Source organism: Ictalurus punctatus, chromosome 12 (assembly GCF_001660625.3).
Source record: "Ictalurus punctatus breed USDA103 chromosome 12, Coco_2.0, whole genome shotgun sequence".
Lineage (NCBI taxonomy): Eukaryota > Metazoa > Chordata > Actinopteri > Siluriformes > Ictaluridae > Ictalurus > Ictalurus punctatus.
The window spans coordinates 11,545,370-11,566,401 of record NC_030427.2 but is presented as its reverse complement, the minus strand read 5'-3'; the positions used below and the strand labels follow the sequence as shown (position 1 = coordinate 11,566,401).

At 38.3% G+C, this 21,032-nt stretch overlaps 1 protein-coding gene across 1 annotated transcript; it reads left to right on the top strand.

The window, feature by feature from the left end:
• Nucleotides 1-744: 744 nt before the first annotated feature.
• LOC108273086 (protein FAM83F) lies at nt 745-16,789 on the top strand. Its single transcript, XM_017482081.3, has 5 exons — nt 745-1,344; nt 9,652-9,819; nt 10,094-10,215; nt 12,328-13,049; nt 13,683-16,789. The coding sequence occupies exons 1-5, from the start codon at nt 883-885 to the stop codon at nt 13,727-13,729; spliced, it is 1,521 nt and encodes a 506-aa protein (XP_017337570.1). The 5' UTR covers nt 745-882; the 3' UTR covers nt 13,730-16,789.
• Nucleotides 16,790-21,032: the final 4,243 nt, after the last annotated feature.

Here is a 21,032-nt window from a genome sequence, read left to right as displayed (position 1 = left end):
TAAATTTACCTGTGGTTGAGATATGCCCATCAGCCATAACATTGAAAGCACCTGCCTAATATTGTGTAGGCCCACCTTGTGCCCCCAAAACATCTCTGACCCGTCAAGGCATGGACTCCACAAGACAACAAGGTTTGCTTTGGTATTTGGCACCAAGATGTTAGCAGCAGATCCTTTAAATCTTGTAAATTGTGAGGTGGGGCCTCCATGGATCAGACTTGTTTGTTGAGCACACAGATGCTCGATCAGATTGCGATAGTCAACACTTTGAACTCAGGGTGCATTACCCTGCCGAAACTCTACGCTTGCCCATTTTTCCTGCTTCCAACTTCCAACAACTTCAAGAACTGACTGTTAACTTACTGCCTAATATATCTCACCCCTTGACAGGTGCCTAGTCATGAGATAATCAATGTACTTCACCTGTCAGTGGTTTTAATGTTATGGCTGATTGGTGTACATACAAAAGAGAAACATTTCAGCTCAGGAATCTTCCTCCTCCTTCTTCCTCCTCCTCCTCAAAACCTGGGAAATCCCTTCATTTTTAAACATATATATGTGTGTGTGTGTATATATATATATATATATATATATATATATATATATATATATATATATATATATATATATATATATATATATATAACAGTGTAGGGATTTCCCAGTTTAAAAGTGAAGGTATTTCCCAGGTTTTGAGGGACCAATCAGCGTGGAATGTTTGGCATTAATCCACGCCCACCTGTGCGCTCACCTTTGGCGCGTGAACAAAGGTGAGCTCCACTACGCTACTTTCGCGCTCGTGAGAACTTGTGAGTTAAAGTTAGTGTCAAGAGAAGAGAAGAGAAGAGAAGGTCTCCTGTTTATGAGAGACCGAGAGCAGCCATGGCTGAGTCCCAGCTAGAGTGCATGGAAGACGGCCGGATTGGTGAGAACATCCCCGAGTCCAGGCCGGAGTTTTACTACAGCGAGACGCAGCGCGTGGCGCTCGAGGAACTGCTGAAGAACGGAGACGGTGCGTTCAAGACGTGCCTGGATAAGGACAACGCCAAGAACTTCCTGTCGGCGAGCGAGATCAAAGTGATCCACAGCACTGTCGAAACATACAGCACGCCCGATGACAGCGGAGCAGCAACGGCTCGAAAGCATGCAGACGACTCGACGTCTTTACGCTCGACCTACTGGCCTGAGATGTCCGACACCGAAGTGCCGCTGCTGGACATCGGCTGGCCGAACAGTGGCTTCTTTAAAGGGGTCACGCGTGGAATGGTGTACACACACCCGCCCAAAGACAATGGGCCACATATTAAAGAAGTTGTCCGTAGGCTGATCCAAGAAGCACACAAGGTTTGTTAAAACAAGAAGTGTTTTCAAAACGAAACAAAATAGAAAACACAGAACTGCATCTCAGAATACATAATACTATACAGTACACTCAATTCTTACACCACTGCTTCTCAAAGTGGGGTGATGCAAAGCTATGGTGTGGGTTTTAATTTTTTTTTCTTCTTTTTTTTTCAGTGGTATAAATCACAAAATATCAAAAAATATTGTATTGATTTGATCTGGTTTAATCCAAACCTCAATAACTCAAAAACAAGTTGGTCTATAAATCAGTAAATATTTTATAGTCAGGGAACCTTTTACTGTAGAAGAAAAGGTTTTTATTAACCAAAAATCACGGACACAAAATCACTACAGATTTATTTTACATACAAAGCATTCAAAAATGTAGGCCCGTTATTTAAACAGTAATACTTTGGATTTTGGAAGCCAGAGAGCTTTTCGTTTATCAAAAATTGTCATTATATTTCACTTGTCATTGTTTAGGCTTAATGGTGGTTTGTGGTTTTCAGCACTGTAACAAAATTAGAAAATCACATTCCCTCTGGATATGCTTCACAGATTCCTAGATTTCCCTTGAAACAGACAAGTAATGGCCATAAATAAATCTGTGCTGAGTGGAATTGATTTTAAATTTATAGAGATCCGTGTATATAAAGTGCTTAAGAAGCCGTGTTGTACATTATACATCTATAGAGTATCTAGTACCTGGATTTTGGTTGTCTGTTAACAAATGCTTGGATCCTTTGTTTGCTGATAGATTGTGGTGTAGTTGTAGCTGTAGTTTTTAGTATATCACCTCAGTATTAATGGAACACTCATCTGACAAACTCTTCATCCCGATCTCATGCGAAATGTGTGTGTTGAAAGTGGCTCATACAATTTCATATAAATCAAAGGCCTATCTTTTTTTGCCAGAGTTGTTTATCTTTGCCTAGCTATCGCCTAAATTGTTCAATAAAAATCTTACTTTCTGATGTAACAACCAAAACCAGCAAATGTAAGGCCAACAAATATAAAACCAGCAAGGTGGTGCTGCACCTGCACCGCCATTCAGAGAAAATAAAACCACTTTAGCCAGACTTGAATAATATTTTTATTTGCGATGTGAGCTTATAGCTTAAATGTTTGCCAACAACTTGGTGCATTTTTGTCGATGTGCTTCATCAAAACTGATCCTTATCTACTTTCAGGCGAAGATGAGGACTATGGAAATCTAAAATCATCTCCCTGCACAGGAATTCTTATACTTGTTTATTTACTTTAGTCTGTACTTATAAACTTAACTAGCTAGCTAGCTGGTTGTGCATCGTTACATTTCATTAGCTACCATGCTTTTTTAAACTAGCAAATTTGAGCTTTTACTTGTCTGAATTCTGGACTAGCTAGCAAATGCCTTTGGCATTGCTTATGAAGTCACTGCCATCAGATATATTCTGTGTTGTATGTGTTATATAGAAATATGCAGTCCTGCCCGAAACTATTGGAACAGCAAAGCCAATTCATTTGTTTGTACTACAGTCTAAAAAACACTGGGATAAAAACAACCCAAATTGGGTTATTTGTAGCCCAACGGCTGGGTAAATATAGGACAGAGCAATAGTTGGGTTGTTAATTTTAACCCCGCAAATGGGTTGTTTTTCAACCCAAAGGATGGGTTCCTTCTTACGAAAACGCTGATTTAATTTTATTTCATAAATGGGCTCATAATTTCAGGGTTATTTTCACCCTGTGAAAATGTCAAATATACTACATTATAAACAAATATATCAACATGGTATCTGTTTTATTTAGACACAAGAAGGTATTCAGAATGTATTGCTAGAGCTGGTAAAGTGGTGTTTATTTAAAGACGTTGAATTAAATTACTCAAAGTCACATATTTAAGATGAAAACATCAGATGTTGATCAAAGGAGATGTTTAAAACATCCAAAAAAAACTGAGTAACCAACTTACGGTCCAGTGGGCATTACAAACAAAGTAAGCCAAAGCTAATGAACATAGCAGTGTTTTTAATGTCTGTAAACTGGGCTGTTGTCACACATTTTTGCTTTTTCTAGTGTACAGTAATGGTCGTATGGATAATTATATTGATATGAACCTTGTTTCTCCAAATAAATCTAACAGTCTGTCCTTGTGAAAACTGTTACAGCCACCTGAGGCGAATTCAAACAGTCTGTACTGAGCTGATTTGACCCAAGGAGCTAGGCTCATGCATCGGGGTGGGAGAAGGGTGCATTGATTCAACTGTCAGTAAAAATGACCCAGCCACTAACCCAGTGGTTGGGTTACACAAAACTAGTCAAAAACTACCCAAGACTGAGAAAATAACCCAATTAAATGACCCAAACGGCTCAACCTAGCATTTGGGTAGAAAAAATAACCCAGCATTTTTTAGTGTATACACCAATGACATTTGAGTTTGAGCTGAAAAGATGATATGAGACAAGCATATAGGGCTTCAGTTTTTGTTTCTTGGTATTTACATCTAGAGGTGTTAAACAACATAAAACATAGAACTTTTTGTATCAGACTACCCAATTTTTAGGCAAGCTAAAATAACACTTAATATTTGGTTGTATATCCCTTGCTTGCAATAATTGCATCAAGCTTGCAACTCACTGACATCACCAAAATGTTGGTTTCTTCTTTTATTGTGCTTTTCAAGGCTTTTACCGCAGCTTGTTTGTGGGGGGAGATTTGGGAAGATTTTCTCCTCTTCAGGATGTGAAATGCTTCTCTATTGAATTAAGGTCTGCTGATTGACTTGCCCAATCTAAAACCTTCCATGTTTTCCACCCGATTAAGTCCTTTGTTGAGTTGGCAGTATGTTTTGGATCATTGTCATGCTGCATGATAAAATCCCACCTCATTAATTTGGATGTATTTCTCTGTAAATTGGGAGACAAAATGTTCCTGTAAACTTCTGAATTCATTCACCTGCAACCATCATTAGTTACATCATCAATAAAGATTAATGAGTCCAGAAGCAATCATGCAAGCCCATGCCATGACACTACCTTCACCATGTTTCACAGATGAGCTTGTATGTTTTGGATCATGAGCAGATCCTTTCTTTCTCCACACTTGGCCTTTCCCTCTCTTTGTTTGAGGTTAATCATTGTTCCAGAACTTTTGTGGCTCATCTGTGTATTTCTTTGCGAATTCCAATCTGGCTTTCGGATTCTTACTGCTGATGAGTGGTTTGCATCTTGTGGTTTGTCTTCTATATTTCCGCTCTCAAAGTCTTCTTCAAACAGTGGATTGTGATGCCCTGTGGAGGTTGTGAAACTGAAGGCTAAAACCAAGAGCAAATGTTCAGAGCTATTTATTATTTAAACAAACAATCTAAGAGGATACACGTGGGTAACAAGAAACTCCTGTCAGTCACATGTTCCTGTATTTTTGCTCACAAATTGAGTGGTCTAATACAAAATGTATTATGTTCTATGCCGTTTAACACATCTACATATAAATACCAGGAAATAAGAGATGAAATTCTAAACTCTCTTCTCATAATCATATTTCCATGATCAAACCCAAATGTAGTCTACAGCAAAAAAAAAAAAAAAATTGGCCTTGCCGTTCCAATATTTTTGGAGGGAAATGTAACTGTAAGTTAAATTTTTACTCAAATTCAGAGGCACTGGAGTCTAACAAAAAACAAAACGCAACTCAGTCGTGGCTGATGTTAAGAATGTCTGCCTTAAATAAGTTTTATTGGAAAAGCCTAAAGAGAAAAGCACTTGTGCTTCCTCGTTCTGATGCACTGAAGTGTCTTAAGGGTGTGGTTGATTTGTGACAAGAACCCTTTGAACAACACCCTTAACCAGCTGCTCAGTAGTGTTGTTATGGTGTCAGTGGACTTGCCCTAAATCATACTACAGCTACCTCCATTTCTTGGTTCAATGGGCTCGACTGCACTGAAAATGCTTTGCCTGTGTAATCTGCTACTGTTTTAAACATGCTACATTGTTATCTCTGCTGCAACTCTTTGCATGTTCGTAACTTTATCATGCACAATGGCTATCAAATGCACAGAAGAACAGGACATTTCTGTGACTAAATGAAGGAGCTGTCTGTTTTTCAGCTACGTGCGTCAACTTCACTTCCCAGCCACTATTTTTCCACTTGAAACAATAACATGATAATATTAGAGATTTTGTGGAAAAGTCGTTCTCAGAAAGATCTGTTTGTTTCATTTTGTTTTTTTGTTATATGTATATACAAGTATGCGCAAAGAGGCTTTTGTACAATTTTGTAATAAACAACATAGTAGGGTAGTTTTGGTTGTAGTTGTAGTTGTAGTCGTAGTCTTGTAGCTGCTTACCAAGTAATTGGACTTGTGTTATGTGGACATGAACTGACTTGACAGTTTGTGAGCTCGAATTCTGGCATGCTCCAGGGCATTTTTCTGTCTGACAGCGCTACCATGGAAAAAAAAAAAAAACAGGTCCATCAACAAGCAGTGTAAGAAGTAGTTCAAGTTTTAGTCAGCAGAGAGGAATGTCAGTTCCATTTAGTTTAAAGCATGTGTGTGGTGTATTGATGTCACTGAACAACACAAACCATATCAAAGTACATTCACTTTTAAACATACGCTTTTATAATAGGCTTTTTTGAGATAGCGACATTGTACATTCAAACAGGTTTTTAATTTATGAAATATAGCACTGGTGTATTGCTAGCAGTTTGTTAGCAAACTATGTGTGTGTGTGTATGTATGTATATATATATATATATATATATACACACACACACACACATCTCGTGATACACAGAAATATGATATTTCTTGTGATAGCACTCACCCTAGTTAGAACCTGGTACCTGTGATAAATGCCAGATTTCTGTTGTGCGAAAGATAATAGCATGGGTAGATTGTTTGTTTGGGTTGTCCTTGATAACACAATTCATACTCATATATCAGTTTGGGTGCTGTCATGAGTCATTCTAAGTGATTCTGAATCATTCTGCTGCTGTGGCTCATATAAACTTTACCAACCATGAATAAGGAAGAGTTATTACCTAGATATTATTTACATATTGACAACAGATTTAAAACTTAGAATTATTTGATTGATCTGAAATATAACTTACAAATGAATCGAAAAGTTTGTCCTTTGGATATAGATGAATTGTCATTCAGTTGTAGTGAAACCAATTAATATTACCGTTTCAAAGTGGGTCCCACCCTCTGAATGTATAAAGAGATAGGGTACGTTGAACAAAATGCAATAATGCAACTTTTCTGCAGCTGACTGACTTTAAGTCAGTGCCTTATGATGGTGCCTTAAGATGATGAGTTGTCATCATCTATTTTGGAGTGATGGAAACTAGACGTTGTTCTGTCAATCAGCATCGTTTCGGGATAGATAATTTGCCGGTTTATTCCGAGTCCAAAAGAGTGTGAGCGCCATCAATGAGTCGAGACTGTTAGACACTTCGAATTTGTGCATACAATGACATTGCCTCGGGAGCTGACTAGCAAAAAAATAAGGTAGAAGTATAAAAGTTTGTATTCAAAGTCAAAGAGCAAACACACTAGAACATTTTTTAATGTTTAAAAAAAAAAAAGTATTTCAACTGTGTGTATATGTTGTAAATTCTGCTGATGTATACATTAATGCGCTTACATAATACTTCATTTTAGTTTTCAAATCATAAATACTGTTATATTTACTGAAAAATAAGCATACATTTTTATGAAGAAATGAACTATTATTTCTGCCTAGTACTTTCACTCTTTCACTAGCAGTTGTACTTGTAGTTGTAGCAGCAAGTACTGTAGTATACCACGCATTTTTAAACAAAAATATTTACTCACTGGCCTCTTTAATAAGAACACCAATATATTTGCTAATTCTAGACCAGGTGACATTTTTTCCAATCTTCAGTTGCCCAGATTCCTGTTCTGTAGCCTCAGATTCCTGTTTTTGGTTCACAGGAGTGGAACCCTGTGTGGTCGTCTGCTGTTGTAGCCCATGCACCTCAAGGTTCAATGTTGTGTGTTCTGAGATGCTTTTCTGCTCACCATTGTTGTAAAGAGTGGTTATTAGTATCGTAATAGTTAGCCTTCCTGTCCGCTCGAACCAGCCTATCTATTCTCCTCTCAGCTCTCTTATCAATCTATCTATCTAAGCTTATATTTATTTAAATATATTAAAATCAGTAATATGCACTGTGTTTTCTTAGTGAATCATTTTAAAGGAGCGCATTGAGAGGCAAATGCACATTATGATAGGGTAACATAATCAAACACAACAGTTATGGTATACACAACAGTTATACCTACCTTGTTCAGTCAGACATAAATTTAAATCTTATTGGCCTTAATCGGTTTACAATTGAGGTGTTTACATTAATGTTTTTTCACTCTGATTGAGTATGACTTTAGTCAAGACTTCCATTTTCAAGACCAGGACTAAAAAAAGATAGTCAAAACTGAGTCAAGGGGTTCACCACAAAATCAAGTCAAGTCTAAATGAAAGCAAGACTGAGTCAAGATCGGAACCAAAAACCATTGAATCCTATTTGAGGCCAAGACAAAGAAACGACAACACAAACGTTATTATTTACAAACTCTTGGTCAAGACCAAGAACATATCTAGTGAGTCTGACTGAGACAAAGTCCAAGTCCAACTCAGTACAAAAAAGTTTGAGACCAGACTAGAGTCTAAGACCGGACCGAAGCTCTACAGCCCTAAAATTGAAGCATCTGCCAGATAATTAATGGATAATTAGGCAGCATATAAAGACAGCATTTAACCACTGTGCTTTTACTGTGTGTCCAAGTAAAGCTGATTAAAGGGAACCCCTGTTCAAATGAGAAGTATTAACAGGAACTTGTTGCACAGACGTTCCACAACATTAATCATGACTACAAACAGATCTGATAGCATGACATAATTCTTTAATTAATAAATATTTCTGTGGTGTAAGAGGAACAAAACACTTTGAGATGTGCTGTTATTGGAATTTAGAGGTTGGCCACAAAACACCACCCTGTCACTGATTACTTTTCCATAACAGCACACCCTGTTGTTTTCAATTCCCTACTTAACTGCAGCCTTGTCAAGGTTTTGCTTTATTTTTGAGTGGCCTTATGTTCTTTTTAATGTGTAGATGTGTTACTCAACACTAGAACTTCAGCTAAAAGATTACCCTATCAGATCAACCTTATCAGATTTCATCAGACTTGATTTGCTTTCTGTTTGAAAGGTCATGAATACTTTCACTGTGAATGAGTGTTGGTTGGCTTATCATTCTGCCACGCAAAATAACTCTTAAACTTTTATTTAAGCAGAAACCGCGTTTAACCAACATACTAGGATATCCACAGATAATAATCATTGAAAAAAAAATTACCAGCCTATTGATTCTACTTGGATTCTGGCTAGTTTTTCAACCAGAAACAACAAGGCATGCATTTCTCTATTCTAGTAGTTTCTATTCATTCATTCACGCAGCTGGTTTTATTACAGGAAACACAACAAAAAAAATCCATCCATCCATTTTCTATACCACTTATCGTACATAGGGTTGCAAGGGTGCCTGGAGCCTATCCCAGGTACTCGGGGCACAAGGTGGATGGGGTGCCAACCCATCGCAGAGCACAATCACATACCCATTCACATACTGCAAACAATATAGAGATGCCAATCAGCCTACAATGCATGACTTTGGACTGGGGGAGGAAACCAGAGTACCTGGAGGAAGCCCCTGAAGCACATGGAGAACATGCAAACTCCCGTACACACAGGGCGGAAGTGGGAGACATGTGACTTGGTCATGTGATGTGCTGGGGTTGATGGTTAGTGTAGATGTACATTCTTGATACATTCATTCATTCATCTTCATTCTTCTAGCAGTTTCCCAAGTTAAACAATATATGACTTGCATTTCTGTAGTATTCTATTGAAAATGTAGAGTTGTAAGCACTGTCATAATAAGGTATATGATTACAGATGTACAAGAATTTTTTTTTTTTTTTTTTTTTTAACCATTTTACCCTCAGCTGTGGTGTGTTTATTATGCCAACAATTTTAAAATTCTGTGGTAGTAGAGTCATGTGTTGCATTATCCTTTTTTGCAGAACTTTATGGTGGACATTTATGGTTATAATACCAGCTGCTGCAGTTTTATCAGGTGTTAAGTGGGGATTTTGATCAGTTTTATGTTTTCTTGGCTAACTAATGAGCTAAAAAAATACTTACAATACTTACTTCTGTGCATTTCTTAGATGGTCTATTAAATCCCAGGAACTGTGAAGTTTAGGGTTTTTTTTATTGTATACATGTATTTCTCAGGTTGTGGCTATTGTGATGGACCTTCTCACAGATCTTCAGATCCTACAAGATCTGCTGGATGCAGCTTCCATGCGTAACGTTGCTGTCTACATTATTCTAGACAGTAAGGGAGGGCCACATTTCCTCGACATGTGCAGAAGGCTGGAGGTCAGCCCTCACCATATCCAGGTGAGCAGAATACGCACAGAAGAGCATCTTTTAATCTGAAATTCCGATATTTAATTCTAACGTAGTGTTAATTATTGTTGTCACTTATGAGTGAACACCTGAAACTGATTCAGTATGTTATATATAAATTATAAAACACCTGAGGGCATGCTGTCTTAGGAAAATAATCACTGATGGGATGACGTGATGAAGCAGTTATTGTTACCACCTCAAAGTGGATCCTTTTCCTTTAAGAGCAAATTAATTTAGAAAGTAAACCACTCTGCCTTTACAGAATATCCGTACCCGCATGCTGAGAGGTGTAGGACTTGACCTGTCCTTTGGTAGAGTCCCTGGGAGTTTGAGCAACAAATACATGCTTATAGATGGAGAAAAAGTGATGTTCGGATCTTACAGGTGAGTGAACTGGTTCTGTTGAACCCTTACAAACATTAGAACCCAACTCTCTGTTTGCTAGGAATCAGTCCACCAAACAAAAATATCCAGCCAACAGTGACGTTATGATCAGATGAGGGCTTAATGGCAGTTAACACAAGCTGTGCATGGAAATGAGCTGTAGTCTGCAAATAATTGTCCTCCTGAAAGGTGAAGCAACAAGGTGGTTGTCCCATGATGTTCTGTTCCTACTGAATAGAAGGGTCTGACAAATTGTGCAGTGATACAGCTGGACTATAGACAGTTACTTTATACCTGAAAGAAGTGCAGTTATATGGTAGATTTCTACCATATTGTTGGTTGACAGCATCCCCCAGCAGTCAACCACCCAACACAAGGGCTTGTTTATTTACACTAATGCAGAGTTACGAATGCAAATTTTGGTTTATATTTACTGGAACGCTGGGTGTGGTTAAATGTGGTGTGGGTTATCGTTATTTTTGAGGTTAATAATATTAATACATGTAAAAAAACATCAAATTTTTCCACGTTCTTCATCCTAAAGCGTAATATTCAGTAAACATTTTGAATCATTCAATCATGAAATAACACAATCATATATGTAATGTAAACAAGAAACGCCATTTCCAATTTCATGATTTTAATGCAAGAATGAACTATTTATATGTGAGAGGACCATATTGCTTTTTCAGATTTGGTAAGTGACGGGAATGAGCAAACGTCAATTTTATTTGACAGTCTTCAGTCAAACATGTCTTACCATTAATTAATCACACACACAGAAAGACATTAATTTCATGAAATGAAAAGTAAATATCTATCCTAAAGGGTAGAAATTCTGTAGCACAGAAGTTTTCAATCTTATCCACACTGAACTAGTCTGGCTGCAGGTTTTCATTCCAGCCAAGTAGGAGCCACACCTGATTCCACTTGTTTAATCACTTTAGCTTGGTCGCCAATCAACTATCAAGTGTGCCTCCTATTAACGCTGGAAGCATTTACATATTAAATAAATGTCTAAGTACCACAAGATGTCCTGAAATAAATGGCATGTAGCATGCACAACTCTCTCCTGGAAATACAGTAGAAACTTAGAAAGAATCTATTATAACAATCTATATGGTTTATTTAAATGATTTTGCTCATTCACAACAGTAATTAATTCAAATCATGGATTATTAGTAGTTAATTAGTAGTTAGTAGTTAATTAATAAAATGCCTTGCTCGGTGTTGCACATGTTATTGGTAATGTGTAGAAATACATTTCCAGGCTGAACACCAACTGCTTTTCCTGCTTTGAATCTACTTGGAAATCAACTAATTATTATTCAAGGGCTGAACGAGGTGGGTTACAGCAACATTAACTTCAAAAGTGAGAAACAAAGATAGGCTGATGAGACTGATTATATACTCAGCAAAAAAAAGAAACATCCCTTTTTCAGGAGACTGTCTTTTAAAGATAATTTTGTAAAATCGAAATAAGCTTTACAGATCATTATTGGGAAGGGTTTAAACAAGGTTTTTCATTCTTGTTCAATGAATCCTAAACAATTATTGCACATGTACCTGTGTAACAGTCCTTAAGACACTAACAGTTTATAGACGGTAGGCAATTAAGATCACAGTTACAATAAGTTAGGACACTAAAGAGACCTTTCTACTGACTCTGAAAAACAGCAGAAGAAAGATGCCTAGGGTTCCTGCTCACCTGCGTGAACATGCCATAGGCCTGTTGCAAGGAGGCATTAGGACTGCAGATGTGGCCAGAGCAATAAACTGCAATGTCTGTAATGTAAGATTCCTAAGTCAGTACTACAGGGAGACAGGAAGGACAGCTGATCGTCCTTGCAGTGGAAGATTACATGTAATGTCAGCGCCTAATAATATGAATGAAACAGATGTGCTGTTGTAGGAAAATAATTCACTTTGTGGTGTAATAGTGGGTGCTTTGTATCAGGCCATAGCACACCACATCATCACTGATTCTATTACAATCCATTGTTACAGAATTAAAACCATGCAATGGGGCACGTTCCATGCAATGGGACACTTATTACTAAGTAATAAACACAGCATGATGGTTAAGTCCTTTCTGTCTCTTGTATTGTCCAGCTTCTCATGGAGTTCATCACGTATGGACAGAAACATAATCACCGTCATGTCAGGACAAATTGTCGACTTCTTCGACCGGGACTTTAGGGAGCTTTATGCCATCTCACGGGAGCTAAACCTCTTCAAGGAGTTCAGCATCAGTAAACGTAATACAGCAGCATCAACCCGGGTGACTGTACCGACACGGCCCGCGCTGCCAGCCACCTCCCGCTTCCAAGTGAGTCTGGGAGACAAGGGGACTCTGAAAGTGCCTGCCCACAAGTACCACAACCCCAAATACCTGCTAGCACTTGGCAACCTTCCTGATGACATCAGCTCTCCAGACGATCTAATCAATAAAATGGTAGAATCTAATAAAAAGTATGCAGCAGAGGGGAATCCAGTGGAAGAAGACAGTGAGATGCTGCAAGAGCAGACCCCATCCTCGTCTCTGAAGGGCAATAAAGGTATCAAATTGTCATGTGTACCTTCGAAAAGGAAAAAATTTACTTTCCAGCGAAAATCTAAACAAAAAGGAACTGGTAAGGATGTGGGGGGAGAAGTGGGTAAGGAAGATCCTGGTCCATCCGCTACAACAAAACTGACACCACCCACTAATACCATAGAGGACATCGCAGAGAGCCCAGAGGAACCTACTGCTGAAACATCAATGTCTGAAAAAACAAAGCGTAAAAAGAAGACAAAGAATAAAAAGAACAAGTCATCACAAAGTGAAGATCAGGGTATATTTAATCATTTACTGTTACTGATTGAGTCTCAGAGTTGTGTTAATGTACTTTCTTTCAGCCTAGACTTTTGCTTAATCATGATGTTTGAAAACTGTTAATATTTCCAAATTAATTGACATTCATTTTCCAAAATTAATTAAAATTGGCATATATTATGATATTTTGGGGGAAAAAAGAGAGAGAAATATATAGATGTTCATCAACCATTCTTTGACTTTGCTTCTTTGGATTTTGGCTAATATTGCTAACAGCAGTTTTTTGCTGGCAGCTTAGCAGAATGAAGTTCACTTCAAAAGTCATTGTATACCTAAGTAATTTTGTGTATAGTACATGTACATTTTGTAAATAAATATAATTTGATCCATTTTAGACACCAACCATATCATGGCCAAGCAAATATTTTTAAGCTAAGGAAAGCTATATTGTATAAATGTCATTTTTGGCTGAACTTTAAGTCCAGCAATGGCTCTCTGGCGGCAAATATTAAAACTCAAAACCATACGATAGCTCACTGAAGCACTCTACCACTACCACTCTACCTCTACCACTGAAGCACTACTAGTGATGTTTATATACTGTAACTCTCTTCTACTCCTTAAAACCTCACTGTGATTTTTCTTTTTTTAGGTCCAGAAAGCCATAAAGACAGCAAGAAGGGCTGTGCCATCTCCTGAAGACTTGAATGAAACAAATACACTTGAAAAAGAAATGAAATCCAAGTTTCCCCTCACTCCAACAGAGGCTAATCAGCCAACGTGTAGCTAATATTTGCTAGTTTCATTTTACAAACTAATTTAGCAAATCTCCCAAAAACTTTGTTTTAAAAACATCACATTCCCAAATCTCACTTCTAGGTCAAATACAGAATATTGTATTATATAGATCATCTATACAACCAGTGCTAGAAAGCATAATGGCCCCAAGTTATGTTAGTGGTCCAAGATGGCTGCCTACATGGCCTTTAGCAATACTATGATGAGTGAGGGCTAAAAATAATTTGAAAATTCCCACCCACTAGCTAGCTCTGCCTTACCACACAACAGGTACCAACCAGAGAGAACCTGAGAAGCATGAAGCAAGCCTCAGAAACTCTTTCGAATTGCTGCTCATGCTATGACATAAAGCTTCTGAACAGACACGGAGGAACTAAATATGCCCTCATGAAGACACCCGCGATTTGTTAACTTTAATATGATTAACACGGGAGAGTAAGGCCATACCTTCCTCCCAGAGAACAAATACAATAATGCTTAATTGTATTCTAATGAGTACTATTGCTAAGTAAAGGGTTTATAGTCCGTGATCATGCTGTCCCAGCAAGCATGCCCACATTGGTCCTTCACAGGCAAGCCGTGGGTAATGTGGGCCAGGGCTAAACCATAAAATCTCATATTGGCCCAGGGTTATTTGCATACCTGTGCAACATTGACCTCAGCATTGGCCCAATATGAGCAGCACAAACTGGGCTAACATCACACCAATGTGCAAACCCCTTATAGGACAGTGTGAACTGCCACACTTGACATTCAGAAAAAGGAAGCTATCAACGGCTGCAACCAGATTTCTGAGAAGGCAGGTTGTGAAAAACACTCGAGTGAATGCAAAAGTCACATAGCAAGACTTAGAGACAACAGGCAGAGAGTTTTCAGTGAGCACAGTAATGTGCGTACTAAACGCAGAAGGTTTCCATGCCAGAAGTCAAAGACGTACACCACTACTGACCAAAAAATACAAGAAAAGTCGGCTCAAAATCATATAAATAAGCCACAGAAGTTTTGAGTTTTGGGGTTCTGTTCTGTGGAGCGATGAAACAAACTGGTACTTTTCAGCACGATGGATCAGCGGTATGTCTGGAGGAAGAAGAATGAAGAAAGAACACTCTGTCCACAGTCAAGCATGGTGGTGGCTCAGTGATGCTCTGGGGCTGCTTTGCATCCTCTGGCACTGGAAACCTGTAGTGTGTGGGAGACAAGATGGGTTCACTGAAGTATCAGGCAATCCTAGGAGAAAATGTCATGCCATCTGTGAGGAAGCTGAAGCTTGGGCGTTATTGGACTTTCCAACAGTACAATGATCCCAAGCATACCTCAAATTCCACCAAGGCTTGGTTGCAGAAAAAGCCCTGAAAGATTCTACAGGGCCATCACAGTCACCCTGTAGAAAATCTCTGGTGGGTTTTGAAGAAGGCGGTTACAGCACACAAACCCAAGAATGTTAGCTATTAGTTAGGCCTTTTGTTAATTTTACCAAGTATAATCACTTGACATAGTCTTTACTGAATGGCTACATAAATCTGCAGTCTGGGCTGGAAAGAAAGCCCCAGCTTTCCAATTATTCTAAGTCCCAGCTATTCTGTGTATTTTTACTTATGACCGTTGGTGGTGCTATAGTTTTTGTTTCCACAAAAGTAAAAAAAATAATCCATTTAAAGAAATCCATCCACCCATATTGCTTGTCCTACACAAGGTCGCCTGGAGTCTATCCCTGGAAACTCAGGTACAAGGCAGGGTAAACCCTGGATGGGGTGCCAACCCATCATAGGGCACAATCACACACAGTCATACACTACAGACAATTTGGAAATGTCAATCAACCAACAACATGTCTTTGGACTGGGGTTGGAAACCAGAGTACCTGTAGGAAACCCCCAAAGCTCCACGTACACAGGGCGAAGGTGGGATTCGATCCCCCAGCACAGGAGGTGCGAGGCAAACATGCTAACCATTTAACCACTTTGCTCCCTTCCCACTTAAAGCCATTTGTTAATAAAAATAAATAAATAAATAAGAAATGAAACAGCAGATATAGCACACCAAACATGTATTGGCTACGTTTCTGCAGTTGGATTAAGGGAAGATTTGTGATATAATATAAAAAAAAAATTATATATATCATTCTTATTCTGAATCCTTCTACTAAAATGTTATGGATTCCTTTTTTCTTTTTTAACTTGTACATTCTCAGGAACAGCAAGTCTGTTGGACTAAGTGTACTTACATTTGAATGTATTTTATAAGAACTATTATAGACACAAATTATATGTTTAAAACAGATTTTATGCGATTGGTGCAATGTTCAAAAAGGTGCTGTGTAAATGATATAGAGCTGTACTGCCATCTAGTGATTACTTTGTGTCTGTGCATATATGTAGGGGTGTGTGTGTGTGTGTGTGTGTGTGTGTGTGTGTGGACTAAAAAAAAAATATGACACTGAACAAGAGTATGAGTGTGTTACTGTGTTACTTCCTCCTCTTGAGTTTACTGGCATGTGCGTGTGTATCCTGGGTGTGTTGCAACAGCGCTAACCACAGAAGGGAACGGCAATTCAAGGAAGAGTAAAGGACACATTCTGCAGCAACTCTTTAACAGGAAGCAGAGAAACACAGGAAACAGGGCCCAGTGGTAAAATAGCACCCTCGCTAAACCACAAAACACATGATCATAATGGCTGGGTGGTTGCTATTAATGACTGATTTAACAGTGATAGAAAAAAATTAGATATGAAAAAGTGAGCTTTAATGAGCCTTAAAGGACTATAGATATTTGGAAAGGGTGATTCCATGATTGCAGTGCCATTTAGCCTTTTATTTTTATTTTTATTTTATTTTAAATCTTACAGCCTACAACGCGTGCCTTTGCACTGGGGGAGGTCCCAAAGGAACCCCCTGAAGCACGGGGTGAACATGCAAACTACATTCTTATGATTTACTTAAATAAATATTTTTTTAAATATAATTTACTTTCACTCTATAATCTTTTTAAAGTTGAGCTGTACTTTTAAAGGGACCTTGTCAATCAATCACAATATCACAGAAGGTAAAGAATGAGAAAATTGAGAATGTACTTTTCTTCATCCCATGATCTTCAGGAAATTTGGATGATGCAAGGTTGTTGAACTAAACTGACCTATAATGGAGGACTCATGAAAGCACAAGATCAGAATCAGAATCGTGCTTTTTGGGCCACGAGCACTATAGTATATATGTAAGTAATTTGACTTCCTGTAGACATTAAATATTTAAAATAACATAAAAGACACAAGGACATACAGTATCTCACAAAAGTGAGTACACCCCTCAGATTTTTGTAAATATTTGATTATATCTTTTCATGTGACAACACTGAAGAAGTGACACTCTGCTACAATGTAAAGTAGTGAGTGTACAGCTTGTGTAACAGTGTAAAATTGCCGTCCCCTCAAAATAACTCAACACACAGCCATTAATGTCAAAACCATTGGCAACAAAAGTGAGTACACCCCTAAGTGAAAACGTCCAAATTGGGCCAAATTAGCCATTTTCCCTCCCCGGTGTCATGTGACTTGTTAGTGTTACAAGGTCTCAGGTGTGAATGGGGAGCAGGTGTGTTAAATTTGGTGTCATCGCTCTCACACTTCCTCATACTGGTCACTGGAAGTTCAACATGGCACCTCATGGCAAAGAACTCTCTGAGGATCTGAAAAAAACAATTGTTGCTCTACATAAAGATGGCCTAGGCTGTAAGAAGATTGCCAAGAGCTGTACTGAGCTGCAGCACGGTGGCCAAGACCATCGTGAAGAGTCGTCCCAGAAGGAAGCCTCTTCTAAAGATGATGTACAAGAAAGCCCGCAAACAGTTTGCTGAAGGCAAGCAGACTAAGGACATGGATTACTGGAACCATGTCCTGTGGTCTGATGAGACCAAGATAAACTTATTTGGTTCAGATGGTGTCAAGCGTGTGGGGCAGCAACCAGGTGAGGAGTACAAAGACATGTGTGTCTTATCTACAGTCAAGCATGCTGGTGGGAGTGTAATGGTCTGGGGCTGCATGAGTGCTGCCAGCACTGGGAAGCTATAGTTCTTTGAGGGAACCATGAATGCCAACATGTACTGTGACATACTGAAGCAGAGCATGATCCCCTCAACCTTCGGAGACTGGGCCGCAGGGCCGTATTCCAGCATGATAACAACCCCAAACACACCTCCAAGACGACCATTGCCTTGCTACAGAAGCTGAGGGTGAAGGTGATGGACTAAACCCTATTGAGCATCTGTGGGGCATCCTCAAACAGAACGTGGAGGAGCACAAGGTCTCTAACATCCACCAGCTCCGTGATGTCGTCATGGAGGAGTGGAAGAGGACTCCAGTGGCAACCTGTGAAGCTCTGGTGAACTCCATGCCCAAGAGGGTTAAGGCAGTGCTGGAAAATAATGGTGGCCACACAAAATATTGACACTTTGGGCCCAATTTGGGGATTCGAATCCCCAACCCTGGTGGTGCGAGGTTAACCACTAAGCCTCCGTGCCCACTCAATTCACATTATTTACCAGGGAAAAGCTATGAGTCAATCATAACTGTATAGAATACCATACATGCCAGTCTTTTATTTATTATTTGTGTAATATTATAAATGTTAGGTGTGCAGAATGGAATCAGCAAATATTTACATCTAGATACTGTATCTCGCTAAGACAATTCAGACATTTATAACCATGCAGTTCTTCATATAAACAGCAGAGTGAGCACTGACAGGCATATAATTAGTCTGTGAAACAGGAACCTGAAACCAAGCAAAAGAGATGATGTCAGTTTATTTCCTGAATTTTTGGCTAATTCTGCAAAAAAAAAAAAAAAAAATTAATTAATTAATTAAATAAATACATAAAAAGAAAGAAAAAAAACAAGACTTTTTTTACAAATACTTTTTGCTATTGAGTTAGGGCTTCTCGTTTTTGTGTCAGATTTTATAAAGAACTCAGTTATCCCCAGACGTTAGCCCCTGATCATAGTATAGACTTCCTCTTGCAGCACTATGATTCTTAAGATCTGACCGAATAGACACTGCTTTACACTAGCTTTACAGAAATCTAGATGGTTATCCAAGGTTTATTCATTCATCCTTAGTAGTCTACACTGGGCTACTAGTTTGGCGATATTTTGGGGATAGAACCAAGTAAATATGTTAGAAAATATTTAAAGCAGAAAAAGTTCCTGCACACATCTGTATTGGAGACCAGTTATGAACATGAGCGATGCAGCTCAAGGGCGAGGAACTGTCAAATACAGATACACATAGTGGCATTGTGTTGCACTCAAAAGTTAAGAGAGTTAAGATACTCTCAGTTCTAAAATTATTATATGTACGGGGTATCCCAAAAGTCTCCACACATAGGGGAAATTAAAATAAAATAAAAAAATATCTAAATGTCTTCCAAACTTTTCATACTTGGTTTATATTACATATGTTTTTCAGATAGTCTTTAAGAATGCCTTTGACAAAAGAAGAATGTATTGAAAACATTCTCATGGCTGGATCGGGAAACTGTCACAAGGTTTTGATGGACTTTAACAGGAAACTTGCCAAGCACATCACACATGACACTGCTACCATACTTATTAACAAATTCAGAAAGACTGGAATCAATAGACATCCACGAACATCCACTGATGTTCTGGCAAACATAGTCCCATGTATATAGACATTTGGGACACCCTGTAGAATATTACACTGTACAGAATAGTTTTAGGACTTAATTTATTTATTCGCAGCATTTGGCAGACATTGATATCCAGAATGGCTTTTGTTTTTACAGCTGAGTAGTTAATGGTTTACCAAGAGTTCACCTACGGGCATATTTTTGGGAAGTGGGAGGAAACTGGAGAACCCAGAGGAAAGTCATGCAGACACATGAAGTACATGTGAAACTCTGCCCCGACAGTAACACAAGCTCAGGACAGAACTATGGATGTTGGAGCTATGAGCCACCCTACTGACCTATTTAATTAGGTACATCATGGTAATGAAACAGTGGGTTTCCTGGGTAGGGGGCACAGGTTTTTGCTTCTTCCACAAAACAAAAGGTACATTTGGGCAAAATCTACATGATGTTCATGTAGTATGAAGTATGCTGCTTATCTCAGGTTAAACAAACTCCTTTCAGAAATGCTAACACAAAAGCCGACTGGTCGAGGCGACAGATAAGTGTGTCATGGCTAAAAATAAAACTGTCGTGAGAATGAGCTGGGTGTGTTGGTGTGTGTGTTGGTGTGTGTCTGAGAGAGAGGAAAATGCATGTGGTGTGTGAAGTGTGTGCACATGCACTGAGTTTACAGGTTATAAGACATTATCAAGCACCATTAGAAATAAACATACACACAGAGTATTAATCTGGTAACTCTGTGTGTGTGTGTGTGTGTGTGTGTGTGTGTGTGTGTGTGTGTGTGTGTGTGTGTGTGTGTGTGTGTGTGAGTGTGTGTGTGTGTGTGTGTGTGTGTGTGTGTGTGTGTGTGAGTGAGTGAGTGAGTGAGTGAGTGAGTGAGTGAGAGAGAGAGAGAGAGAGAGAGAGGAAGGAAAATGAACTCAGGTTACACTTCCCCTTTTTTTGCAAAACACAAGAAGTGTCAAATTCATTTCACAAAATTTTTATGAACTTTTCTAGAAACTGACACTGATTCAATTAAACAAAACAAAGACTTTATTAATAATAATACAAGTAATAATCAAGTGATTCCCTATAATACTTTGATCTCATATTTACAGATGTTGTACAATAAAATTATATATATATATATATATATATATATATATATATATATATATATATATATATATATATATATATATATATATATATATATATATATATATCAGGCAAATCAGAACTACTGTACATCTGATGTATAAAATAGTACATGTACAGCGAAGTTTACATTTATATTCTTTGTTTACTGATAAATAATAAAACTCTTATTCAGGTTTAATATACACGTCACATATGGTGTATATGAATAAATTATAACCTATATATACACAACAAAGAGTAAACACAGGAATCCTGTTATTGCCTCTGCACACTACAGGTTTAGTCCACTAAATAACACTATAAGGTGGCTTTCCCTCATTTTTTTGTTCTTTAAAACAAAAAAATGCTTGCCCTGGCATGTTTTGTGGGGCGGAAAAAAGCAGTTTATAAGACGTGTAACCATAACAATGCTCAT

Excerpts from the sequence above, each read along its gene's own strand:
- LOC108273086 (XM_017482081.3), top strand. The coding sequence starts at position 883 with ATGGCTGAGTCCCAGCTAGAGTGCATGGAAGACGGCCGGATTGGTGAG. Across the intron at positions 9,820-10,093 it reads TCAGCCCTCACCATATCCAG|AATATCCGTACCCGCATGCT; the intron begins GTGAGCAGAATA and ends CTGCCTTTACAG. Across the intron at positions 13,050-13,682 it reads ATCACAAAGTGAAGATCAGG|GTCCAGAAAGCCATAAAGAC; the intron begins GTATATTTAATC and ends TTCTTTTTTTAG.